Below are 20515 nucleotides of genomic sequence, written 5' to 3'. Positions count from 1 at the left end.
GATGAGCAGGTTGGGATGCACAGAGCAGTGCTCAGACATTGCTGGGCCATTTGTGCACTGCTGTTGAGCTTCCCTTTGTGCAGCAGGGGAGAGGATGGAGGTTTACAGGTGGATGGTTGTTATTTCTATGGCATTGCACAGGTGGTACAACCATGTCCATTCCCAAACTTATTCCAGGGCATGCGGGAATTTGTGCAGTTGTAGTTCCTGAATTGTGCTATTTAAAACCCTCCTGTAAATGGGGATGTTTTGTAATGCCTGCTGGGGCTGCAGGCAGCATTGCCTTCCTCCTTAGGGGGCAGGTTTAATCACAAGCCTCCCTATTTCCTATCACAAACGTCCTACAAACCATGTCTGGGCATTGCTGTCTCGGCCTGGATCTCAGCTCCTGAGACTGTCAGATGTGAAGCAGCAGCAGCTGGGACAGGGCTGGCTCTGTGTGCCCTCTCTGGGTCTGTGGGCACAGAGTGGGGCAGAGGGATGACTGTGAGAGGGAGGAATTGCCCAGCCACAAGAAAGAGGAAATCAGCTGAAAAGGGGAGATTTGAGAAGCACTGAGGCTGTGGCTGCTTTGACAGTAAGAAGAAACCAAGCTGTCACTGTGCAGATGGGAACTCCAGTAGGAGAGCTGTGGTGGCTTTACAGATGGCAGACAGCAGCTGGAGTGTAGAGCCAAGGGTAGGGGGGGGATCTTCCTCTTAGCAATGCCATGCAAAGAATGATGCAGACTCCTGCAGGGTCGGCTTTGCTGTGTGACCCTGGGTGGAAGCAGCTGGAAGGTCTCAGCCCTTCTGCATTATCCCAGGAGCTGGGGCAGTGCTCGGTCTCATCCCACCTCTGCTAATAGCAAATGCAGAATCCCTTATCTGAGTGCCCTTTTCTCTCATGTAGAGTCACCAACCCTGGGAAGTTGACAAAAAGTTTGGGTGTTGTGTTGAGGGATGTGATTTAACTGGGAAGTATTGGTGATGGTTGGACTGGATGATCATAAGATCATCCAGATCATAAGATCTGAGATCATAAGATCATAAGATCATCCAGGTCTTTTCCAACCTTGAAAATTCTATGGAGTTGTAGCAGATTGTGGGGGTGTAGGTGTGGTATATATATGTACACAGATGGGAATATCCGTATGGAAAAGATAGATCCATGTGTGTTCTGGGCTGCACTGAAAAAGGGGTGGCCAGCAGGAGAGGGAGGTGATTGTCCACTCCTGCTCAGCTCTTGTGAGGCCATATTTGCAGCACTGTGTCCAGGCCTGGGAAGGATGTGGAGCTGTTGGGGGGGGTCCAGAGGAGGGCCACTGTGATGATCAGAGGGCTGGAGCAGCTCTCCTATGAGGAAAGGTGGAGGGATCTGGGCTTGTTTAGCCTGGAGAATGGAAGGCTGTGGGGAGACCTCATTGTGGCCTTTGAGTACTTGAAGGGAGCGTATAAACAGGAGGGGGAATGGCTGTTTATGAGGGTGGATAATGATAGGACAAGGGGGAATGGTTTAAAACTGAGACTGGGGAGGTATAGGTTGGATCTTAGGTAGATGTTTTTTGCTCAGAGGGTGGTGACACACTGGAACAGGTTGCCCAAGGAGGCTGTGGATGCCCCATTCAAGGCCTGCAGGCATTCAAGGCCAGGTTGGATGGGCTCTGTCCATGAGCATTGACTGCAGACACTTGGAACTGATCATCACCCTCTGCAGACAGATTTACAGCCCCTGCACAGCTCTATATAACAGTCTTATAGAACTACCTCTAGTAGAACCAATCTCCACACAGAGATCTTTTCCCAGCGCCCCTTTGTGACATCATAATGCCCCTTTGTGACATCATAACACCCTTTGTGACATCATAATGCACCTTTCTGATGTCATAATGCCCCTTTCTGACGTCATAATGACCCATTGTGATGTCTTAATGCCCCTTTGTGACGTCATAATGCCCTTTGTGATGTCATAATGCCATTTGAGACGTCATAAGGCTCCTTTGTTTTCATAATGCCTCTTTGTGACGTGATAATGCCTCTTTGTGACGTCATAATGCCCTTTGTGACGTCTTAATTCCCCTTTGTGATGTCTTAATGCTCTTTTGTGATGTCACAATACCCCTTTGTGATGTCACAATACCCCTTTGTGATGTCATAACACCCCTTTGTGACATCACAATGCCCCTTTCAGACGTCATAATGACCCTTTTTTGACGTCATAATTCCCCTTTGTGATGTCATAATGCTTCTTTGTGGTGTCATAACGCCCTTTGTGACGTCATAATGCCCTTTGAGACGTCATAATGCTCCTTTGTGATGTCATAATGCTCCTTTGTGATTCATAATGCCCTTTGTGATGTCATAATGCCCTTTCTGACGTCATAATGCCCCTTTGTGGTGTCATAATGCTTCTTTGTGAGGTATCTGTGGTGCCATTGATAATGAAGTGTGATGAACTGGAAGGCTTTCAGTAGAATTGCAGCCCTAACATAAACAATGACTTGAACTCTGGAATTCTGTGTAAAATCATTAGCTAGCTTGTGGTCCGGGTCTTCAAACCAAAGGCTGTGAGGTGCTGCTCTTGTTGACGCAGGCTGTGAAAGATGACTTGAGCTCTAAGAGTAATTTCCCTTCTGCTCTTTATATGAACGTCAAATCCACAATTAGAATATTAAGAAGATAATATAAAATTTTGTGCTGCTGGACTGAGGACTTCCATTAGCTGTTAGCCATAGTTTGGAACTTGCAAAGCAATCATATTGGAGCCTTGCTGGGCAACCTGCTCCAGTGTCTCACCACACCCACAGTAAAGCATTTCTTCCTAATATCCAATCCTAATCTACCTTCTTCCCATGTAAAGCCATTTCCCCTCATTCTGTTGCTACCTGCCCTTATGAAAAGTCCCTCCCCAGCCTTCCCTGTAGGCCCTCTTCAGATACTGGAAGGCCACTCTAAGGTCTCCTTGGAGTCTTCTCCAGGCTGAAGAGCCCCATCTCTCTCAGCCTGTGCACATAGTAGAGGTGCTTTCAGCCCTCTCTGATCACCTTCATGGCCCTCCTCTGGACCTGCCTGAACATCTCCATGTCCTTCTTGTGTTGAGGGCTCCAGAACTGCGTGCAGTGCTCCAGATGGGGTTTCAATGAGAGGAGTGTGGAGGGGCAGCACCACCTCCCTCGACCTGCTGGTCATGCTTCTGTGCTTTAAGCTTATGCTTTAAGGTCCTATATGCTTTAAGGTTTAGATAGTGCAGTCGCCTCACCTCTTCAGGTTTATCTGTGAAGGTCCCTTCCAAGTGAACCGTGCTGATCCAGACAGTTCGGATTGCTCATTAAAGTGTTTTAGTAAGTTGGGCTGGTCCTACGAAGCAGTATGACTGCAGTAAGCAGTGTACATGGTGCGCTGTGAGTACTGCACACATTCCTCTTGGCAGCTTGTGGAACAGAAACTGTGCATTGTTTGGATTGTGTAAGTATTCCTGTTGGTCTCTTGTGATGCTTACCTTCTTAGAGCACCTTTCCTCGTTTGGCTCTACATATTTTGGTACCTTACTTGTTCTGTTTGGCTTAGCAGGGAAGGTCTTCTTCTGAAGCATCCTCAGTCTTGGTCTGGGCAGCATACTTAGAAATGACATGGACGTTACATGAGTGGGTGGTCAAAGGGGGGAAGAACTCACCTTTCTGATCTGTTTCCTTTTAGAACACAGTCCTGGAGAGGATTTGCTTTCCTTGTTTCCTGGAGACTTGGATTCTTAGATGGTTTTGACTGCAGCTATTTCTGATGTTAATTCCTTTTTCTGTACTTTAGTAGCCAAGTGCAAGTGGAGTGCTTTGGAAATTGTCTGAAGTTGCCAGGTTGCGTGTGATCACATATGTAACATGGAGTTATGTGTGGTGCCAGTGATAATTAAGTGTGATGAACTTGAAGGCTTTCAGTACAATTTCAGCCCTAATGTAAACAGTGACTTGAACTCTGGAATTCTGTGTAAAATCATTAGCTAGCTTGTGGTCCGGGTCTTGAAACCAAAGGCTATGAGGTGCTGCTCTTGTTGACACAGGCTGTGAAAGATGACTTGAGCTCTAAGAGTAATTTCCCTTCTGCTCTTGATAGGAACGTCATATCAACAATTAGAATATTAAGAACATAATATAAAAGTTTGTGCTGCTGGCCTGTGGACTTCCATTAGCTGTTAGCCATAGTTTGGAACTTGCAAACCAATCTTATTTAGACTTTGGAGATGAAATCTTCTGATGAAATCTTCCTTCTAATTCTGCAAAAGAATCTCGATGGAACATTTCCGTCTGAAAAGGCTCTGGCATATGAAGATGTGCCAGACTGTAGCCATGTGCCAGATGCGTTTGGATCCATGGAATTTTCTGATGTAGCTTCAGTGTTTGAAGAATCTCCACTCGATCTAAATACTCAGAAAACAAAGCAGGTGTGTGAAGATGTACAGCTAGTTTCTTACAGAAAAAATACAGCTCTTAATCTAGAAATCTGCTTCTCATTGTATCTAGTGCTTACTCCATATTTAAGTATCTAGTGGACCTTGAACAAAGGAAGATAAAGATAGAGCAAAGAAGTATGTTAAGCAGAAATTTTGTTGCCTTCTACCTGTAGGCCATGGTTGGTTTGACGTGATCCCTAACTCCAGTGTTTGGTTTGCACAGAAACAGCAAGCAAGGGAACAAGTAAAGGAGTCAGTGAGGATTTTAAAACACAATGGGAAGAGATAATGCACAGTTAATAAGATTCTGGAGTTAGGCTGGAGGTAGGCAGAGGTTGAAAGGTATCGAAAGAAATTCAATCTTACTGTGTTGGACAACAAAATCCACTGTGATATTATTCAAATTTTTAACTAAACCAAGTGATAATTCATATTTATGTTTAGATAAGCTGGTGAGGGTTAATCCTCAATGGAGAATTGAGATGAACAAATAAAAAAATGTTGTTTGACAGTCTATAAGAAACGAACTTATTCTAGGAGAGAATCAGAGTTTTCAACTGTTTTGTTCAATAGCCAAATAATGTATGATATTTTTATAAGCATTGTGTCTGACCTTCTCAGCTGTTAGAATTTCTTTGACAGTAACTTCTCCGGCTGTGATCAGAAAACCTTTTGTTCCGTCTCTGGCAGCATTCGAGGCATGATACTCAACTGGGTGATATGGAATTCACACTGTCAACTCCAGTGACAAGAAAAGTGGCATCTAAGCAGCGTGCAAACACAGAGAATGTTGATGCAGAGTCAGCGTTAAGAAATGAGCTGCCCTTTGCATTTCCTGCTCCAAAGGCCTTCTTTTCGAAGAGCCAGACAGAGAAGCAAGTAGAAGGCATATCCTTTCAGGCGCCTACTTCCAAAGGTATGTTGTATCTAACAAATGGAAACCTAGAACATGTGTAGCTTAGGATTTTTTTACTTTAAATATGAATGCAATACTTGTAGATCCTAAAATTCTGAAAGGTTTCAGTGTGGGGTTTATTTGGTCACAGCACATACAGCTGCCAGCCTGTACATCTGACAGTGCACTGCAAGCGGTTTAACCATATATCAGGGCACGGTACATGTCTGTTAATGATAGAAGTTCTCACAGTTTCACAAGGAGCATGCCTTGAGATGCATTCAGATAATGAGATAAGCGCTGTGTTCCTAAAACTAGCATGTGTCTCCACTCTCCATTGAGATCTAGTAGATAATTTCTTTAACAATTATGATGAGGGTTTTGTTTTGTTTTTATTTTTTTCTGGGCTATTATTTTGAGTGAAAGAAAAGGGTATGCTTTTATTTAAGTGAGCTTTTGATTGCATCGTGCTTCTAAATTAAATGTAACCTACTGGATTCCTCATGATAGCATACGAGTACTTGCGTGTATCTGTTCTCCCTAATAGAGGGAGAATAGACTCAGTGAACCTGGACAGTGTTACCCAGGGTTGTGAGAACAGCTGAATGATTGTTGAGAACTGGTCAACTCGTGAGCCTGAGACCTGGCATCCTCCATCCTAGGGTGGAACTTTACTGGAGCACGTGGGTGACACAGCAACAAAAGGACTGTGTACAATAGACTGAGAGTTTGCTGAGTTTCTTGGTTGACAGAAAGCACAAATAACTCAGCAGCAAGTGACGTATTTGGGATAGGAGATGACAGCTGGACTTTGAACCTTAAGGACTGCCAAGAAAGAAGCCATCTGCTCAACCCCTGAGCTGCAAACTGCCAAGGAACTCCATACGTTGCCAGGAATGACAGGAGGGTGCCGACCATGGATACACAGCTATGGACTGATGGTAAACTTGAAACAGCTTGAAGTGAGTAAGGGATATCCAGGGTGCACTGGTGCTCAATATTCAAGAAGCCCATCAATCTACACTGGGCCAAAGGATACCAGTTTTAATATCTCATGCAGTGTTTACTGTATTGGAGGCAAAAGGGGGACATTGGCTTTCACCCCAAAGATTACCGAAATACCAGGCCATCCTGGTAGAGCAGGGTGATATAGAAATAATTGTAACTACTATTGCCAACCCAGTATCTTTCCTTAGCGGAACTCCCCTGGTGGAGAACCAGGATGACATCACTGCTTTGAAACAACTGATGCTGCACATTACATCCAGTCGGTCGGAGCTGAAGGACGAACCCTTAGAAGATGCAGAAGACGCCTGGTTTACCAGCAGCTGCAGTTTTGTGAGACAAGGAGGCTGTAAGGCAGGACATGCAGTAACTGCTACTGAGCAGGGAATGGAAGCACAACCATCAGCCGTGGGGACTACCCCTCAGAAGGCTGAAATAACTGCCTTGACGAGAGCCTTAATGATATGGACAGATGCTAACTATGTGTTTGGGGTGTCACACGCTCATAGTACCATCTGAAAAGAGCAAGGATTGCTCACACACAAGGATAAGAGCATGATGTAAATGTACCTATGTTGTAGGGCACAGTTCTCTATCCAGGCCCAAGTCTGTGTGGGTGTCTCCTCTATCCACAAAGCTGCTCACACTGCAGGAGGCACAGGCTGAGAGGAGAGGCCAGAGCAGCTCTCCCACTGTGACACGGAGCAGCAGGATACAAGTAAAGGAAGGCCCCGCAGCGGTACTGGGAAGATTCCACACAGTCATCAATTTTTCATCTGAAAGGTAAAGAGGAATTCCCTTTTCTGCCCCTATCATCATTGGTCGGGTGAGTAGCAATGATGCCCGGTGTGCTTCCATCAATGGAGCAGAATAGGCGGAAGGCTGGAGTGCAGGCTTTCCTCTGCTGAGGTGAGTGGGGGCTCAGGGTGTTGCTCAGTGGTAGATTTGTTCACACTGAGTTCTAACAGGAAACTTGCTCAACATCGAAGGCCTTGCAAAAGTCTGGCTGAGTGATGTCAGTTGCTTTTCCTTTCCCTACTGATGCTGTCACTCCACTGTAGAAGGCCACCAAAGCGACCAGGCTGCATGTCTCCGTTTCCGCTGTTTCTCCATTTCCTTCTTGTTGCTCCCTGTAACCAGCAGGTTCAGCCATGCTGCTTTCCTGCCTCCTCTGCTGTGTTTCGTGTGGTCGGGATGGAGCTCAGAGCTCCAGCTCTGAGAAAGGTTTTCTGAGAAAGTTACCATCTCTTTTCCATTCCTTTACCCCTAAAAACAGTTTTCCAGTGTCTCTCATGCAAGAATTCTTTGAACAGCCTGCAGCTGACTCTCCTGAAGCTCAGGGTCCTGACTTTGCTTTTTGCCAGGCCCGCATTCCTTGAGATGAGGAACTCTAGGAGGGCATGGTCACTACAGCCCTGACCACCTCCAGTCTTAACCCCTGCTGTTCAGCATGTCCAGTAATGCTTCCCTTCTGCTTGGTGTGCTTAATGCTTGGCCCACAAAGTTATTGTCAGTGCACTCCAGCAGGCTCTCAGACAGTTTGCAGCAACTGGGATTGGTGCTGGGTGGTTGCTGGGAGGTGTCTCAGCAGAAAAGCTGGGCTGGGGTGGGCGTGCTGTGTCAGTCCTCATCGCAGCTGGCAGAGAGAGTTAGAGGAGGGTGATGGGTGCTGCCTGCTCTCAATGCTGCTGCACTGAATTTGGGGCACAGCAGCACACTGGTGAGTGAGCTGGGAGGGAGACGGACTGCTGCTGTGCATGGCTAGGCCAGAGCTGGAGGATTGTCAAACACGTGAGTCATGCTGGTGCAGCCATTGCAGCTGCAGCAGGAGTAGAAGACAAAGAGGTTTTGTAGAGGACAGAGGGTGGTGACTCATGGTTTGATGTCCAGGTGGAGGCCGATAACAAGTGGTGTCATCCAGGAGTCTGTCTTGGGACCAGTGCTTTTTTACATGGTTATCAGAGACACCAATGATGCAATGGAGTGCACCCACTGCTGTTTGCTGAGTGGTGCGGCTGACGCAGTGGAAGGAAGGGATGCCATTCAGAGGGAGCTCAACCGAGAGGTTGGCCTAGGTGAATTTAATGAGGTTCAACACAGCAAAGTGCAAGGTTTTGCACTTGGGCTGGAGGAATCCCAGGCATTTCTACAGACTGGGAGGAGCAGTCCTTAAGAGAAGCCCCGCAGAGAAGGACCTGGGGGTCCTGGTGGATGAAAAACAGAACGTGAGCCATCAGCGTGCTCTTGCAGCTCAGAGAGCAAATGGTCCCCTGGGCTCCATCAGAAGAGGGGATGGCCAGCAGGGACAATGAGGTGATTGATCTTCATGATCCTTGAGGTCCCTTCCAACCCAGGCCAATCTATGATTCTGTGATTACACTCGCTGTCAGAAATAACGGCAGCTGTACAGAAGCTGGATATATTTTGGGACAGTTCTTGTAACCAGCTGATTTTAAGACCTTGCCCGAGTCAAGAGTATTAATTGCATGTCAGAAGAATGCTGGGAAAGTGGTTATTGCTCATTCTTTTTCATTTGCTGATTCTTTCTCTAGGGTTCCTTTTCCAAAGGAGATTCTGGTGATGGAAGCAGTTGAAGAAAGAACCAAAGCAGCTCTTGCCAAGAGTGCTTGAAGTCCCTGTGGAGAGAAGCAAAGAACTTGGGCTTCCTCTGGGATGCTCCCCACCATGTCTCAGGAAGGAGACAACTGCTGTTTCACTTTCTGCTCTGTGTGTGGAAAGGTACGTCTGGGTTTCTTCTGCTTGTTTTTTCTTTCTTTTTCTGGCTTTGAAGGAGAAGGGGTGGAGCAAGGGGAGACCCACTGGTCATTTGTTACCTCAAGAACAGGATGGATTCTGCATTCACTGTGAAAAACCTGGGCTAGTAGCATGGGCATGTTTCAGGCTGGACTCATCTTTTGCTACTTGGTTTCCTTTTGGCTACAGGGAGACAGCTGTCTAAAGGTGTGTTTTCAAACCCACTCTCCAAAACCACGGTTCATTGTTGCAGGTAGTTCAGTGTGCTCTTGCAAGGTAGATGTGTTTGCTGTAGAATCTGAATTGTTTCGGTTGTTAGGGGGGGACTGGGAGGAGGTAGTGAGAAGAGAATTCAATGCCTGAGGTGTATCTTAGTGAGAAATGTTGGCATGAGGTGCTGAAAGTCTTGAGCTGTCAAAGGCCAGTGAGGCTCAGACTCCTTAACCTGCTGGAGCAGGGTGGAAGCAAGGAGTGGGCACTGCCCTCCCGCAAGCTGCACTTGGTTCTGGTCTGCCAGGTCTGTGCTGGCCTGGATTTCTTCTGAGAAGTTTGTTGGAGCTGCTTGGAGTAGTGAAGGGTGGGGAAGAAGTGCTGCTCAAGAGCTAAGGCTCTGCATGATCATCTTGGATGGTTTTAACCATGATATCTGAAGACATAGTTTCCGTCAGAATGATCCCAGCATTGTGGAAGTGTCTCAGATGTCTGAGAGCACCCGCCTCCTCCAGCTGAGCCATAGGAAAGCTAACTGTGCCCAGTAATTTCAGCTTCCACAGATTGAATATGCTTCCAAGTGTTTTCCTTAGTGATCAATCATGTCCCAGCACTGTGATATTTCATCTCTGGCACAGTCTGGAGCATCTCTGCAATCCTTGGGTGCTGGAGGGCACGTGGTGAGTGCGTAGACAGTGTGGCACAAACGTGTGCGTGTGCTGAGGAGTTGGGTTGCACACAGGTGCACACAAAGGGGTGTTTGTGGAAGGTGTAGGCACGTACGTGTTCCCAGGGGTGGTTGGCACACGTCTGTGAATGCAAAGGAGGGCACACGATGCAGTGCGTGCATGGGGGTGTGCAAAGCAGGCAGGGTGGTGAATGGGTGTGCGTGTGCACATGGATAGGGGAAGGCTGGGGTTACAGGTTGACCTGTGCTGAGGTGAGTGGGGGTTCACGGTGTTGCTCAGTGGTAGATTTGTTCACACTGAGTGCTAACAGGAAACTCACACACCCTTTTTGTTTCAGCTGTGCCAGCGCTGTGATCCCTTGCTGCTGGGGTGGGGTGTTGGAATGATGGTGTGCGTGCCAAGCTCCCATCTCTTGCAGGAATCAAGTGTAGAGCAAAAGGGATGTTTGGGCCAGGTGACTGTAAGAAGGCTGGCTGCTTTGGATGGTGGTAGCTGATGGAAACAAGTGCTCTGGGGACCGTTCAGCTTTTAACAGAAGACAGGGGTCCTGCAGCAAGAACGACTAGGTTCTCAAATGGCTTCAGAAGTGCACACCGAGTACATCCCCGCAGACATTTACCGGTAGGCGGCTCTTGCAGAAGAAGATTCAAGCAGCAGAACCTTTTGTTCAGCTACAGCACACAAATGCTACAAAAGCAGGAACAACCCGCAAGCTCTGGGTCTGTTTGTCTTGCAAAGGCATGCACTAACTGCGTTTGATAGTACCCCCCATCCTTGATTTCCTTCCCTGCTTCTTGTCTGATGGCACTGCTGAGCCAGGAACAAGCTGCCCAGTGTGGCAGAGCATGGTGCAGAGCTGTGCTGGGACCTCCTCCCCTTCATCTGCTGCAGATCAGTGCCCCACACGTGCCATTGGGATGCTCTGGCACGGGATGTGCCTCAAATTCAAAGCTCCTTCCCACCTCCCAAGGAAAAACAAAGCAACCCAAGCATCTCCAGCAAAGCTGCCCAGCAGACAGCAGGGAATGCAAACAGCTTCTGGCTGCTCCCCTACACTCCCGTCCTAAGTAAGTGACCCCTCGAGGACTGGATGGGAAATCAGTGCATGACACACGTGAGTGTGCACAGGATTGTGCAAAGCAGTGGGGTTCCACGAGTTTGTGTGTGTGTGTATCTCTGCTGTTATGAAAGCATGGGAAGACTTACTGAGTCCCAGATAATTACTTATCCTCAAATGATTTTTCCTGGCCAAATTTAGAGCCTCTCACAGGTAATCGAGACCAACAAGCTGTTGTTGCACAATCAACAGGCACAATCTAGATGATCAGCTGAGGAAAATAAAGCATCATGCAAAGGGTACTAGATAAGTGAGCAGCTTGAGATCTGCACATTTATGTGATACTCATGGTCTTAGACAATATTTGCCTAGAGAGGTCACATTGAATGAAAGCAAAATCTAAGATGAATGAAAATATGCACAGGAGAAGAAGCCTCTGAGGCTTCTCAAGTGTTATGACCAGAAGACATAAACTCTGTTAAAGCAAACGTTTCTCTCTATTTTTTGTGTTATTCCAGGCAGGCCTTGATTACCGCCTGAACACATGCTGTGGAAGCCCAGCTTATGCAGCACCAGAGCTAATCCAGGGCAAAGCGTCTATTGGCTCAGAGGGATGTAGAGCGGTGTTTGTTTTCCCCTCTTTCCCTTCCCTCTCCACAGAGCATTTAAAGGCAGTGGAGCTCAGGTAGGCTCTCTTGGTTTCCCTTCTGAATTCTGCTAGGTTGCATCGCTTGGTAGCTCTCAGAAGCTGTCAGTGGCCACAGACTAGAAAAGTGCAATTGGTCTCAGTTCACACAGCTGGCTGGTTTGTCTCTGGCTAATCATGAACTGCCTCAAGTGACTGCTTTGGGTCTCTACAGAACAGCAGCTTCAGAGATCTCTTTCTATTACTAAGTGTTTGAAAGAGCAATTTGCTCTGTTAATTATCCATCATTTCTGTGCAGTCTGTGTTGTCAGACTTGTCTTTAGCTTCCAAGTTGTATGTGAAGAATTGTTTCCGTTGTAATGCACAATGTACTAAAAATTGAGAGATGTAAATGCAAAGAGTTTTTCCAGCTTTGATTTCATGTCTGGAATTTTGGAACCCACTACTTGCAGTTGTTAATCTGTCCAAACTGGTTTGGTTTGGAATGCCCTCATCCTTCTTGAATCGCTCTGCTGTTAAAGGCGAAGCAATTCCTACAAGTGCCTTGGCCCCACTGTTGTTCTAATTCTTGTTTCTTTGTTTTCCACACACTGCTTTTCAAGCCTCCTTTTTCTTTACAGTCAAAGTGAGAACTGCACTGTGAGGTGTCTGAACCTTGTTGTGCCTCTACATAAAGAGAACAGCAGCAAAGCCTGACAGCTTTCGTAGCCAGTAACACGTAACTGTGCTAAATCCCTTGTGACGGCTTTGATTTCATTTTTGCCAGTGAGATCCTTGTAAAAGGAAGTGCAGCAGTGTGATGAGCTAAGGTGAAGATGCTGGTTTTAGTAGTGCTCTAAGCTGAGTGGAAGGGCAATTGAATGAGGGTTATATGCTTTCTCTGGGACGATAAGGTTTTTTTTCCTGAGGGAAAGAGCCAGCTTTTCATGGGCTATATGTGGGCTTTGGCAAGGGCAGACAATCCAGTCTGTCAGGAAGCCATTTGAGGTGCTTCAGGTTTGTAAGCTTGTCTTTTTGTTTTTCAGGCAGATATTTGGAGCATGGGTGTACTGCTGTATGCTCTGCTGTGTGGGTTTTTCCTTTGGATGATGACAATATGATGGCACTCTACAGGAGGATACCAGTGGGTATCAGTGGTGCTAGAATACACTGAGAAGGGAAATAGCTGAGCTTGACAAGAGGCCTTGCTTTTCGGATGGCAGAACATGCTGAGCTGTGAGTAGAAAGGCCTGTCTGCTGAATATTGTCCCTGTTTTTGCTGCTTTGTCTCCCAGTATTTAGTGGAATTGGTTCTACGCTTGGTTGGCCTATGTGGCACTGTAGCCTAATTCTGTACCATGATAGCATACAGAATTTAAGGAGAAGTATTTTCTTGCCAATGGTCTGGATTTTTTGTATCTGGTTCTTCAACTGGCTGCTCCCTATACTATCTGTAGTAAAAATACAGACACATCATTTGATTTCCCTGAAATGAATGTTCCTAAATGCCAGCTCTTCTCATGTCTACAAAGATCAAAGTTCTGCATTTGCTATTAGAATTTCCTCTTCCAGAATCAGGAGGTAATGTAGGACCCCACAGATTGCCTTCAGAATCCAGCAGTTAGTTCTGTTTCCTTTCGGAGTGCATAACAACCTGAGCAAATGAATTGAATGACGTGGCTTATTAGTCTGGTACAAACTCTGCTGTACACTGAAACTTGGTCCATTTGTAAGCAGGACTTTTTCCATCTCTGCAGGACAGCAGAAAACCCTTTGTGCTAATCATGATGCCAAGAAGCAGAATGCGGCAGATGATCCAACTGCTTCAGGTGTTCATTTCCTTAAAACTGAATAGTTTTGGACTGAGAGTTTGTAAGCAGAACCGAGCTCTTAAAGCTGTCAGAGACTATTTCTGCACTGTTCAATTCTATCTGCACAACATACACAGGATCTCAGAACTGCGTTGCTTGAATTGGTGGAACTTGTTGAAGTGAACTGGGATGAGCAAGTTTTAGAACTTAGTCAGAATGCAGTAAAAAATGGATAATCTCATGAGTATTAAGGTACAGGATTGCTATTTCTGCACTGAATTTGTTTTTATTTTACATGGCTGTGATCTGAAAGTTGCTTGAAACGCAGGCACCTAGGCACTGTTGTGTAACTGAATTTCACACGTGATAGGTCCTGAAATATCCTGGAATCAAAAACTCTGACTTGTTTTAAGTCTGCTGCTTGAGTCTAATCAGGGTCATAGTGTCTGTGTGCAGTGTTTCTTTCCCTGTAATGCTCCACATCATTTCATTTTGGGAATATTGAAGGAAATGGACTATGTGCCATAACTGTTGTTAGAACAAACTATGCCTGGTGTGATCTTATGCATAGGTTCTGTAACTGCTCTTCACAGCTCAGGTGTTTGACCTTCCTTTTGGTGAAGTGATTAAATACTGCTGGTTTCTATTTGTGCTTCTAGGCACCTTGAAGCTCTTAGGAATAGAACAATTGTCTCCAGTTCTTTTCAGTGATATCAGTAACAGCTCGAGTGCTGCTGCCCACTAGGTAGACCCAAAGAAGCAGATTACAGTGAAACAACACACGAGCTGGACCTGAATGAGGATCACTTTCAAGACAGTGGCTATGCTGCTTCAAGCCTACTTGCTTCTTCCTGCCGCCACTCTATTACCAAGTATCAACAACCTTTCATGATTCAACTTGCAAATGTTTGAAACTAACCCTTGTGTTTCTATGCCTTCCTAGGTGATTCGAGCCCTTGTCAACCCCAAAGATCCAAACCAAGCAGTGTCTTTCCATCAATGGAGAGTTCTTATTAAGCATGAATCGCTGCAATTCGGATGACAGCCTTCCATATGGTAACAGTGATGGACACAAGGGGCTCATCCACGTTCATGCTCTCATATCTCCTGGCTCTGCTGAAGATGCTGACCTGAGCCTGCCAGACACAGCAGTCACCTGCCTGGATTGTGACCCAGCGCCTTTGCAGTGCTGCCCATCCCAAGCACAGCCCGAGTGCCCCAGCAGCAGCACCACCATGCAGGAGCAGGGCAGCATCAGTGAGGTGAAGCTGAGCATCTTAGATGGGGACTTAGAGTCAGGCTGCCAGTCCCAGGCACCAGGCAGCAGCACAAGCTCTGAGCCACTCTCATCTTGACAAGAGGAGTCCCATCTTCACCCTTGACCTCTCAAGCCCTCCTGTCTTTTATTGAATTAAGTCACTTACATGCTCAATCATCGCCTTGACTGCATTCCGAGTCTTCATTCACAGGGATTGGGATGAATGCAACAAACAGCAAGGCAGCTCAGCTTGCAACACTCTGGCTATGGGGTTCGTGCTGGCAGAGCTCTGGGTTCCTATTTTGCCTGGCTTTGGGATGTCTGCAGCAAGATCTCTACCATTTTGTATGGGAGCAAATAATCTCTAGCATCCAGGTTGCTGCTCATGATAATCCCAGTCTTCCTGGCTGTTGCTTTGTGATACCTTTCAAAGCCTTCTGATACTCTTTGATGCCTTGGCTGCTCCCTAACACCTCTGTCCTCCTGCCATGTTGACTCATGTCTCCCACTTTTAAGCTGGCTTTGCAGATCATCTCCAGCACTGTCATCATCACGCTGCAGCAGGAGGTGCTCACCTGGCCCAATGTCTGGCAGTACTGCTTGTTCTGCAGATGAGCAGCTGCCTCCTCATCTCTTCAGCTACAGTAGTTTTTCTCAGGGCAGTTAGATGCAGTCATGCTCCTCTGGATTTGCTGTGTTAAATCCATGCTGCTTGGCAGCAGTCAGTGCAATACAAAGGTGTTCTGTGTGCCACAGCATTTCTCCAGGGGCTGCCAAAGGTAGAAGCACAACACAGCACCATCCTTCTGACAGTAATGTCTGTGAGTGTTAGACATGTGAGCACTGCATCATCCCCAGCGTGTCAGTGCTTTTCCACACCAACCTGACTCTCACACTCTCTGCACTGAATGTAACTCTGCTCTTGTGGAGACAAATGCTTTCTGTCACATCCTCCATCCCTGCAACCATTTGCCGGTAGGCAGCTCTTGCAGAAGAATCAAGCAGCAGAACCTTTTGCTCACCCTACAGCATGCAAATGCTATGAAAGCAGAAATAACCTGGCATGCTCTGGGTCTGCAAGGCTGCACAGATGGGAGAGGTAGATTGTGTTTTTGCAGTGGAAGTTTCCAGTATTTTCAGTACATAGTGTAGGCCCTAACTGAATGTATAACCCTCTTGTAAAACAGCTGTATAAGTAGTTTTTCCACCAAGAAAGTTGCTGAACAGAGTTAAGTTCAGACTGGGGGCATTCTGACATGGGGAGAATTGAGACAAGCACAAGATAAATACACAGGGTGGGTAGAGCCCAGCACAGGACAGAATGAATGTACTGACTTTTGGAAACATTGCCCTTCTCTGTCCGCAGAAAAGTACAAGGCAGACCTAAAAACAAGAGGTTGGTAATTGACCTTCTATGGAAATGAATCCTAGCCACAGTCTCGAGGAGTCTGTGAGCCTGAGATGCTCAACCAATGAGAGCCATGAGAGCGTCACCTGCAGTGGGTTTAGGGCACAGAACAGAATTGATTTCACTGACTGGTGTGCAGTTTCTCCCTTGCCAATAGGGGATGTGCGCGCAGTATTGCAATAATGAATAAGCACTGCTGCTATCGCTGCCATCTTTGCCTAACTAGAAATCTTTGACTTTGAGAGTTTCTCACACAAGGGGAGAGGGTAAGAAAGTAAAGAGGCACAGAAAACTAAGGAAAACTGCTCTTCTTATCTATAAAAATTGATACAATTGATGCTGTCGTGCATTTATTTATTTATTTTTAATTTTTTGCCAATGTCAGATTGTTTTAAAATATCCACACACCAAAATCTGACTACCAAGCAAATTTAATGAAAATGAAATGAAGGTGAGTTAGCGTAAAGCACAAGGCCATATTATATTGGGCTCTAGCAAATTTACAGGCAGTCACTGCACGAAGAGGTAGGTCTGAGTTGCACATTATATGATTCCCACAAAGATTAAGGAAATCTGAAGCTTTCAATATATTTTTTTAATTCTTTTTTCATTTCATTTTTTAAACACCTGACCCAGACCCCAACCCTCACAGGAGCTGTAAAGATAACAGCATTAACCTGCAATGTAACTCTAATCCTAACCCTTACCCTGATTCTACAGGGGACTGTCTGAAATGGACATCAATTCAATTACTCATTTATTTATTGACAGACATTCAAGTTTGCTACGTTTGGAGAAGTTTTTATTTGTTTGCTGTGGTTTGGTTTTTTCTTTTTTTCTTTTTTTTTTCCCCCTTCCCTCCTCTTCCATCTTTGTGTTCTTCCCCTATAATCAAAAGAGAACGGATCCCTAGGGTCTGTCCCGCAAACGTTCTTTCCGTGGTCTCTGCTGCCACCTGCTGGCCAATACACGGAACTGCCACTGTTGGGCGTTTGGTGCCACAGGAAGCACAACGCAGATCTGAGTTCTGACCGGTCTACGCAGCAAATCCGCCAATCTTTATTGTGATAAGCCCTCCACATGGCATTGCGCATGCACTCGAACACGCAACAGGCATAGATTTCTCTTAACTCCTTGAGGAGCAGGCAAGCAGAACAACTGAGCGCACCACTGCTTGTGATTGGGCCACCCCCATCATAGAGATGTGTGTTAGATCTTTTACCCACCCCTGGACTGGCCTTGTTGTTTAACGATAACCTCTGAAATCTGAGCTACTGGTTCTACCACCTGTAGTGTAGAATAGGTAGCCAATAAATGCTTTTCAACTGTGATGTATCTTTATTCTGCTCCATGCCAAACCTGTGGCCAAAACCTCATAGGGGTTCTCAAAGAACTCTGGCTCTGCCAGAGCCCCCATCCAGACCCTTCTTGAGTTACATTCACATCTAGTTTGGCTGAAAAGGTTGGACTATAAATACTCAGTGCTTGGGCCTGTTTAACAGATATTTTTTCCTGATTATGCTGTCCATCGATCTTTTTAAACTGAACTCCTGCTCTAATCTGGTCTTTAAACATTTGTTGTCTCAAGACCCTAATGGGTCCAGACTGGATTACCTTAGGGGCTGGACGCCTAAGTCATGGCAGCAGATGGTTCTCTGCCTTTCTCAGACCTTTCCACCACCATTCAGAGCCTGCATCTGGCCGTAGGCACTCTTGTCTCCCCATCAATTGGGCAGCCTGTTGTATTACAGCACCTGAGGGCCACTGGGGGGTTCAGTATGGATAACATAGACCCATAGTGATGTAAAGGTGATAGCTGTAGGATGAGATCCCTCGTTCCTGATGAAAAATTTATTGACTGGGCTCTCAAAATCATCTTCATAGATTGCCTCTTTCATGCCTAATTCTCTAATATAATTTTGTTAGTCCTCCATAGAGGACCACAGGCTGATATTTAATGGTATGTCATTCTTATTTGGCCATGTTATATGACACACAGCCATAAATCATTCACTGATCAAATGGCTATCCTCATTATGTTGGACAGAGCATACAGTCTTTGCCTGAGGGCAGGGGGAGTAGTAATGGATGTCAGTTTTGAAATTTCCAGTCCATTCACCACAGCGCTTTCTGTCTCCATGTCCCATAACCAGAGCAGCTATGCTGGCATGCTCTCTTGGTTTCTGTCTAAACCACTGTACTATATCCATCAGTTCAGCTACTGTATTATGGGCAGCAGGGTTTGGGGGGTTGGATACTGGTCAGGGCACTCCCACCAGCCTATCCTGCATTTTTTTATTTTTTTTTTTTCATTTTTGGGTTACAATCAGTCAGATCTCAAATAGATCTAGTCCAAATGGAACCTCAAAATCTGACCTTTTAGTGCCTTCATTTACAGAGTCCATTTTATACAGATTCCCTTGTACAGGGTCCCCATGGTCTTCCAGAGAGATGTTCCTGATCTTCCATAGGAGAATGATTGAATTAGGTTTTTTCCCCATCAAAACTGCCACCTGTCTTTCCAGTTTTTCAACACTATCATTCAATAGCTGATTTGCATCAGCCTGAGCCTCTTCAGTTATGTTCAGACAGTTCAAGGCCATTAAAAGTGGCCATGCCACCATGAACACAGCTAACTGTCATTCTCAAGTTGTAAGTATGTCTTTGCTAAGACCATGGAAATACTCAGTCAGGTGGGCCAGGGACTCATGGACCCTCCCTCCGTCCTACACACGGCCCCATTTTTCAGTGACAGAAGCAGTGCTGCATTTTGAGGATCCTAGGAATCCCAGGACATGCCCTGACAAAAGGTCATTCAAAGGGGTAGTCTTTCCCCATCCAAACAACTCCATGATATTCACAGAATCACAGAATTGTAGGGGTTGGAAGGGACCTCCAGAGACCACTGAGTCCAGCCCCCTGCCAAAGCAGGTTCCCTACACCACGTTGCACAGCTCAGCATCCAGGCAGGTCTTGAATATCTCCAGAGAAGGAGATTCCACAACCACCCTGGGCAGCCTGTTCCAGTGCTCTGTCACTCTCACCGTAAAGAAGTTATTGCACACATTAGTGCAGAACTTCCTATGGTGCAGTTTCTGTCTGTTTCCCCTTGTCCCGTCTCCACACACTGCTGAAAAGAGTCTGGCCTCAACACTTTGCCCCCCACACCTCAAATATTTATAGAACCTGGATCCTGTCCCCTCTCAGCCTTCTTTTCTCAAGGCTAAACAGACCCAGTTCCCTCAGTCTCTCCTCATTGGGGAGATGCTCCAGGACCTTCACCATCTTAGTGGCCCTCTGCTGGACTCTTTCTAAGAGATCCCTGTCTTTTTTTTACTGGGGAGCCCAGAACTGGACACAATATTCCAGATGAGGCCTCACCAGGGCAGAGTAGAGGGGGAGGATCACCTCCTTCGACCTGCTGGACACGCTCTTTTTAATGCACCCCAGGATGCCATTGGCTTTTTTGGCTACAAGGGCACACTGCTGGCTCATGGTTAATCTGTCGTCCACCAGGACGCCCAGGTCCCTCTCAGCAGAGCTCCTCCCCAGCAGCTCTTCCCCCAGCCTGTACCGGTGCATGCAATTATTTCTCCCTAGGTGCAAGACTCTACACTTGCTTTTGTTAAACCTCATCCGGTTTCTTACTGCCCGGCTCTCCAGCCTGTCCAGGTCTCGCTGAATGGCAGCACAGCCTTCAGGTGTGTCAGCCAATCCTCCCAACTTCGTGTCATCAGCAAACTTGCTGAGGGTGGTCATTGATGAAGATGTTGAACAAGACCGGACTGAGCACAGACCCCTGGGGGATGCCGCTCGTTACAGGCCCTCAGCCAGACACTGCACCACCAACGACAACACTCTGCACTCTGCCAGTCAGCCAATTCTCGACCCACTTCACTGTCCAATCACCTATCCCATACTTCCTCAGCTTTGTTATAAGGATGTCATGGGAGACTGTATCAGTTATAGAGGTTATAGAGTTCAATTCCTGTAGTCAATTTGGCGGCCCAGGTGGGACCAGCTCTGTTCGCTGCAGGACCAGCTGAGAGGGAGACACTTTTGGCGCATCCTGAGATTTCTCTGAAGGACTCCCTTCCTCACCTGATCACTGCAGGGACAGACAAGGACCACCCATAGGTGGACCAGGTATGTGTATGGTAAGTGGAGCCCATATGTCTTGAGGAGACATCCTACACAGTTTACAGCCATACGTGCTGCTCCCAGGGAGGTGAGCTCATGGCTTTGGTTGCCAGCTGGGGTAGGAAGACTCCTTGGGTGAGTTCCTATGAAAGGGAACTGTATGTCATATGAATGGAAACAAGAACAAGTACTCTCTCCCAGGTGGGTGACAATAGGAGGGACCTAGGTTGGTCTCTCCTAC

At 46.5% G+C, this 20515-nt stretch overlaps 1 protein-coding gene across 1 annotated transcript in view; it reads left to right on the top strand.

Moving 5' to 3' along the window:
• The first annotated feature begins 4261 nt into the window (after window positions 1-4261).
• Window positions 4262-20515, top strand: part of LOC146759857 (obscurin-like) — a 94677-nt gene continuing 78423 nt past the window's right edge. The window contains exon 1 of the mRNA XM_085509895.1: window positions 4262-4274. Within this exon, the coding sequence (XP_085366021.1) occupies window positions 4262-4274 (13 nt within the window). The remainder of the gene's footprint in view (window positions 4275-20515) is intronic.

The sequence above is a fragment of the Coturnix japonica genome, chromosome 9 (assembly GCF_054131305.1).
Source record: "Coturnix japonica strain WE chromosome 9, WE-NBRP24, whole genome shotgun sequence".
Taxonomy (NCBI): domain Eukaryota; kingdom Metazoa; phylum Chordata; class Aves; order Galliformes; family Phasianidae; genus Coturnix; species Coturnix japonica.
The sequence above is the reverse complement of the archived record's forward strand: the minus strand, read 5'-3'. Positions and strand labels throughout refer to the sequence as shown.